At 46.7% G+C, this 7,530-nt stretch overlaps 1 protein-coding gene across 1 annotated transcript in view; it reads left to right on the forward strand.

Moving 5' to 3' along the window:
• The first annotated feature begins 4,621 nt into the window (after nt 1-4,621).
• LOC135519861 (uncharacterized) overlaps nt 4,622-7,530 on the forward strand; it is a 19,474-nt gene continuing 16,565 nt past the window's right edge. Inside the window, exon 1 of the mRNA XM_064945068.1 lies at nt 4,622-5,030. Coding sequence (XP_064801140.1) covers nt 4,622-5,030 — 409 coding nt within the window. The remainder of the gene's footprint in view (nt 5,031-7,530) is intronic.

Genomic DNA, 7,530 nt, shown 5'->3' on the forward strand with positions numbered 1-7,530 from the left:
ATCACCATTGAGACCGTGTCTGTGACTCAACCTAGGTTGGGCAAAACTAAACATGGCGGTGTTCGCCTTAGCAATCTCACTAGGATAAAGACCTCCTCCATTCCTGTCATTATTGAAAGAGATCATGATACCGCACATCTCAAAATAGGGCTACTTAATGTTAGATCCCTTACTTCAAAGGCAATTATAGTCAATGAACTAATCACGGATCATAATCTTGATGTGATTGGCATGACTGAAACATGGCTTAAGCCTGATGAATTTACTGTGTTAAATGAGGCCTCAACTCCTGGTTACACTAGTGACCATATCCCCCGTGCATCCCGCAAAGGCGGAGGTGTTGCTAACATTTCCGATAGCAAATTTCAATTTGCAAAACAAAAATGACGTTTTCGTCTTTTGAGCTTCTAGTCATGAAATCTATGCAGCCTACTCAATCACTTTTTATAGCTACTGTTTACAGGCCTCCTGGGCCATATACAGCGTTCCTCACTGAGTTCCCTGAATTCCTATCGGATCTTGTAGTCATAGCAGATAATATTCTAATCTTTGGTGACTTTAATATTCACATGGAAAAGTCCACAGACCCACTCCAAAAGGCTTTCGGAGCCATCATCGACTCAGTGGGTTTTGTCCAACATGTCTATGGACCCACTCACTGTCACAGTCATACTCTGGACCTAGTTTGGTTCCATGGAATAAATGTTGTGGATCTTAATGTTTTTCCTCATAATCCTGGACTATCAGACCACCAGTTTGCAATTGCAACAAATAATCTGCTCAGACCCCAACCAAGGAACATCAAAAGTCGTGCTATAAATTCACAGACAACACAAAGATTCCTTGATGTCCTTCCAGATTCCCTCTGTCTACCCATGGACGCCAGAGGACAAAAATCAGTTAACCACCTAACTGAGGAACTCAATTTAACCTTGTGCAATACCCTAGATGCAGTTACACCCCTAAAAACTAAAAACATTTCTCATAAAAAACTAGCTCCCTGGTACATAGAAAATACCCGAGCTCTGAAGCAAGCTTCCAGAAAATTGGAACGGAAATGGCGCCACACCAAACTGGAAGTCTTCCGACCAGCTTGGAAAGACAGTACCGTGCAGTACCGAAGAGCCCTTACTGCTGCTCGATCATCCTATTTTTCTAACTTAATTGAGGAAAATAAGAACAATCCGAAATTCCTTTTTGATACTGTCGCAAAGCTAACTAAAAAGCAGCATTCCCCAAGAGAGGATGGCTTTCACTTTAGCAGTGATAAATTCATGAACTTCTTTGAGGAAAAGATCATGATTATTAGAAAGCAAATTACGGACTCCTCTTTAAATCTGCGTATTCCTTCAAAGCTCAGTGGTCCTGAGTCTGCACAACTCTGCCAGGACCTAGGATCAAGAGAGACGCTCAAGTGTTTTAGCACTATATCTCTTGGCACAATGATGAAAATAATCATGGCCTCTAAACCTTCAAGCTGCATACTGGACCGTATTCCAACTAAACTACTGAAAGAGCTGTTTCCTGTGCTTGGCCCTCCTATGTTGAACATAATAAACGGCTCTCTATCCACCGGATGTGTACCAAAATCACTAAAAGTGGCAGTAATAAAGCCTCTCTTGAAAAAGCGAAACCTTGACCCAGAAAATATAAAAAACTATCGGCCTATATTGAATCTTCCATTCCTCTCAAGATTTTTAGAAAAGGCTGTTGCGCAGCAACTCACTGCCTTCCTGAAGACAAACAATGTATACGAAATGCTTCGGTCTGGTTTTATACCCCATCATAGCACTGAGACTGCACTTGTGAAGGTGGTAAATTACCTTTTAATGGCATCAGACCGAGGCTCTGCATCTGTCCTCGTGCTCCCAGACCGTAGTGCTGCTTTTGATATCATCGATCACCACATTCTTTTGGAGAGATTGGAAACCCAAATTGGTCTACACGAACAAGTTCTGGCCTGGTTTAGATCTTATCTGTCGGAAAGATATCAGTTTGCCTCTGTGAATGGTTTGTCCTCTGTAAATTTCGGTGTTCCTCAAGGTTCCGTTTTAGGACCACTATTGTTTTCACTATATATTTTACCTCTTGGGGATGTCATTCGAAAACATAATGTTAACTTTCACTGCTATGCGGATGACACACAGCTGTACATTTCAATGAAACATGGTGAAGCCCAAAAATTGCCCTCGCTAGAAGCATGTGTTTCAGACATAAGGAAGTGGATGGCTGCAAACTTTCTACTTTTAAACTCGGACAAAACAGAAATGTTTGTTCTAGGTCCCAAGAAACAAAGAGATCTTATGTTGAATTTGACAATTAATATTAATGGTTGTACAGTCGTCTCAAATAAAACTGTGAAGGACCTCGGCGTTACTCTGGACCCTGATCTCTCTTTTGAAGAACATATCAAGACCATTTCAAGGACAGCTTTTTTCCATCTACGTAACATTGCAACAATCAGAAACGTTCTGTCCAAAAATGATGCAGAAAAATTCATCCATGCTTTTGTCACTTTTAGGTTAGACTACTGCAATGCTCTACTTTCCGGCTACCCGGATAAAGCACTAAATAAACTTCAGTTAGTGCTAAATACGGCTGCTAGAATCCTGACTAGAACCCAAAAATGTGATCATATTACTCCAGTGCTAGCCTACCTACACTGGCTTCCTGTCAAAGCAAGGGCTGATTTCAAGGTTTTACTGCTAACCTTCAAAGCATTACATGGCCTTGCTCCTACCTATCTCTCTGATTTGGTCCTGCCGTACATACCTACACGTACGCTACGGTCACAAGATGCAGGCCTCCTAATTGTCCCTAGAATTTCTAAGCAAACAGCTGGAGGCAGGGCTTTCTCCTATAAAGCTCCATTTTTATGGAACGGTCTGCCTACCCATGTCAGAGACGCAAACTCAGACACAACCTTTAAGTCTTTACTGAAGACTCATCTCTTCAGTGGGTCATATGATTGAGTGTAGTCCGGCCCAGGAGTGGGAAGGTGAACGGAAAGGCTCTGGAGCAACAAACCGCCCTTGCTGTCTCTGCCTGGTTCCCCTCTTTCCACTGGGATTCTCTGCCTCTAACCCTATTACAGGGGCTGAGTCACTGGCTTACTGCGGCTCTCTCATACCGTCCCTGGGAGGGGAGCGTCACCTGAGTGGGTTGAGTCACTGATGTGGTCATCCTGTCTGGGTTGGCGCCCCCAACTTGGGTTGTGCCGTGGCGGAGATCTTTGTGGGCTATACTCAGCCTTGTCTCAGGATGGTAAGTTGGTGGTTGAAGATATCCCTCTAGTGGTGTGGGGGCTGTGCTTTGGCAAAGTGGGTGGGGTTATATCCTTCCTCTTTGGCCCTGTCCGGGGGTTTCCTCGGATAGGGCTACAGTGTCTCCTGACCCCTCCTGTCTCAGCCTCCAGTATTTATGCTGCAGTAGTTTATGTGTCGGGGGGCTAGGGTCAGTTTGTTATATCTGGAGTACTTCTCCTGTCCTATTCGGTGTCCTGTGTGAATTTAAGTGTGCTCTCTCTAATTCTCTCTTTCTCTCTTTCTTTCTCTCTCTCTGAGGACCTGAGCCCTAGGACCAGGCCTCAGGACTACCTGACATTATGACTCCTTGCTATCCCTAGTCCACCTGGCCGTGCTGCTGCTCCAGTTTCAACTGTTCTGCCTTATTATTATTATTCGACCATGCTGGTCATTTATGAGCATTTGAACATCTTGGCCATGTCCTGTTATAATCTCCACCCGGCACAGCCAAAAGAGGACTGGCCACCCCACATAGCCTGGTTCCTCGCTAGGTTTCTTCCTAGGTTTTGGCCTTTCTAGGGAGTTTTTCCTAGCCACTGTGCTTCTACACCTGCATTGCTTGCTGTTTGGGGTTTTCGGCTGGGTTTCTGTACAGCACTTTGAGATATTAGCTGATGTACGAAGGGCTATATAAATAAATTTGATTTGATTTAACTATATGTGTCACGCCCTGACCATAGAGAGACCTTGGTTCTCTATGGTGTAGTAGGTCAGGGCGTTACTAGGGGGTGTTCTAGCTCAATATTTCTATGTTGGTGTTTTGTATGGTTCCCAATTAGAGTCGGCTGGTAATCGTTGCCTCTAACTGGGGATCATATTTAGGTAGCCATTTTTCCCACCTGTGTTGGTGGGATATTGTTTTGTGTTTGTGCATGCACCACTACTTTCACGTTTCGTTGTTGGTTTATTGTTTTGTTTTGTAGTTTCACCGAAATAAAGATGTGGAACTCTACACACCCTGCGCCTTGGTCCCGTCCTTATTATGAACGTGACAGAATATCCCACCAAGCAAAGGACCAAGCAGCGTGTGACGGAGGTAAAGGAGTGACAAGGGGTGGTCGGCGGAGCAGCGGAGAGTGGAAGAGCGGGTCATCAGTCCGGTGCCATCTGTGCCAGCCCCCAGTACTCACCCTGAAGAGCCTGTCATCAGTCCAGTGCCATTTGTGCCAGCCCCCAGTACTCACCCTGAAGAGCCTGTCATCAGTCCCCAGTACTCACCCTGAAGAGCCTGTCATCAGTCCCCAGTACTCACCCTGAAGAGCCTGTCATCAGTCCCCAGTACTCACCCTGAAGAGCCCGAGACCGTCAGGGAGGCGATGGAGAAGTTGGGAGAGATAGAGATGAGAGAAATGTTATGTAGGTGTGATTTGCACAGCATCCGACCTGAAGAGCCTGTCAGCAGTCTGGTTAGTCCTGTGCCAGCTCCCCGCACTTGCCCTGAAGTGCATGTCACCAGTCCGGTGCCATCTGTGCCGGCTCCACGCACCAGGCCTCCAGTGCGTCTCCCCAGCCCGGTACAGCCGGTGCCAGCTCCCCACCCCCGCCCTGAAGTGCGTGTCACCAGTCCGGTGCCACCTGTGCTGGCTCCACGCACCAGGCCTCCAGTGCGCCTCCCCAGTCCCGCTCCTAGGCCGGAGCCTTCCTCTGTGCCGGTGCCCAGTCCAGGCACGGCGTCTAGTCCAGCTCACAGCCCGGATCCTTCCTCTGCGCCGATGCCCAGTCCAGGCACGGCGTCCAGTCCCACTCCAAGGCCGGAGCCTTCCTCTGCGCAGGTGCCCAGTCCAGGCACAGCGGCCAACCCAGCTCCATGACCGGAGCCTTCCTCTGCGCAGGGTGCCCAGTCCAGGCACGGCGTCCAGCCCAGCTCCAGGGCCAGGGCCCTCCTCTGCACTGGTAATCGTTGCCTCCATTTGGGGATCATGTTTAGGTAGCCATTTCTCCCACCTGTGTTGGTGGGATATGTGTTTTCTGTATGTGCATGTGGCACCACTACTTTCACGTTCCGTTGTTGGTTTATTGTTTTGAAGTTTCACTTAATTGAAAGATGTGAAACTCAACACACGCTGCGCCTTGACCCGTCTCTTATCACGAACGTGACAATTCTACTTTTCTAATATTTGTCAATGAAGATTGCATTGCTGTGTGCTCGATTTTATACACCTGTCAGCAATGTCTGTGTCTGAAATAGCCAAACCCACTAATTTGAAGGGTCTGTCTCCACATACTTATGAGTATAGAATATATATGAAGCAAGCTATTGAACCCTTTATTGTATATAGCAGCCCCAATTATTCTTAGAGTATACAATAAACATATGAACCATATACCAGACCATCAGTTAATACCAGTCTCCTCTCTATATACTATACAATCAGTTAATACCAGTCTCCTCTCTATATACTACACCATCAGTTAATACCAGTCTCCTCTCCCTATCACTATATACTACACCATCAGTTAATACCAGTCTCTTCTCCCCCATCACTATATACTACACCATCAGTTAATACCAGTCTCCTCTCCCCATCAGCCTCAATCCGTCGGGACATGGATTCTACAAGATGTCAAAAGCATTCCACAGGTGATGCTGGCCCACGTTGACTCCATTGCTTCCCACAGGTGTGTCCAGTTGGCTGGTTGTCCTTTGGGTGGAGGACCATTCTTGCATGGTGCTCTATCTATTACCCCAGGCTCTGACGGGTTAACTTTACATGGTGCTCTATCTATTACCCCAGGCTCTGACGGGTTAGCTTTACAATTGACAGGCCAAGGGCCCTCCTGGGAATGGTGACATCACTCATGTACTTGTAGACCTCTATAGGCTAAGGATCAGGAAGACATTGTTTACTTCCCAAATGCTGTTGAGGATGCAATAGGTCTCCTAAAATGGTCAACTCGCTGGCTTCAGCTCCATGTGTGATGGGAAGCAGAGTATGTGAGCGGAGCCCAATTTGACTGGAACTCATTCCCGAAGGCTGAGCACGGCATTCTAGCCTGCTCCAATTTCACTCCAGTAGCACTCACTACAGAAACTCAGGCCAGTAGCACTCACTACAGGAACTCAGGCCAATAGCACTCACTACAGGAACTCAGGCCAATAGCACTCACTACAGGAACTCAGGCCAATAGCACTCACTACAAGAACTCAGGCCAATAGCACTCACTACAGGAACTCAGGCCAATAGCACTCACTACAGGAACTCAGGCCAATAGCAATCACTACAGGAACTCAGGCCAATAGCACTCACTACAGGAACTCAGGCCAATAGCACTCACTACAGGAACTCAAGCCAATACCACTCACTACAGGAACTCAGGCCAATAGCACTCACTACAGGAACTCAGGCCAGTAGCACTCACTACAGGAACTCAGGCCAATAGCACTCACTACCGGAACTCAGGCCAGTAGCACTCACTACAGGAACTCAGGCCAGTAGCACTCACTACAGGAACTCAGGCCAATAGCACTCACTACAGGAACTCAGGCCAGTAGCACTCACTACAGGAACTCAGGCCAGTAGCACTCACTACAGGAACTCAGGCCAATAGCACTCACTACAGGAACTCAGGCCAGTAGCACTCACTACAGGAACTCAGGCCAGTAGCACTCACTACAGGAACTCAGGCCAATAGCACTCACTATAGGAACTCAGGCCAGTAGCACTCACTACAGGAACTCAGGCCAGGGGACCATTACCAAACACAATGTATTACTGGGGACCATTACCAAACACAAGGTATTACTGGGGACCATTACCAAACACAATGTATTACTGGGGACCATTACCAAACACAATGTATTACTGGGGGCCATTACCAAACACAATGTATTACTGGGGGCCATTACCAAACACAATGTATTACTGGGGACCATTACCAAACACAATGTATTACTGGGGACCATTACCAAACACAATGTATTATTGGGGTCCATTACCAAACACAATGTATTACTGGGGACCATTACCAAACACAATGTATTACTGGGGACCGTTACCAAACACAATGTATTACTGGGGACCATTACCAAACACAATTGAATAATAAATATCAGAAGGCAAAGGAAGTAACATTCAAATAATATTCCTCCCAAATTCCCCAGAACGACCTCATCCTGTGATGTGTAGTGTTTCATAAACACAAACTGCATGTACGACGTTTCTCGTGGTCCATCAGTTCAGCCTCTCGCTCTGAGGATAATTAAGGACACGTTATGTCTCTGGCC

Source organism: Oncorhynchus masou, chromosome 29 (genome assembly GCF_036934945.1).
Source record: "Oncorhynchus masou masou isolate Uvic2021 chromosome 29, UVic_Omas_1.1, whole genome shotgun sequence".
NCBI classification, from domain to species: Eukaryota; Metazoa; Chordata; class Actinopteri; order Salmoniformes; family Salmonidae; genus Oncorhynchus; species Oncorhynchus masou.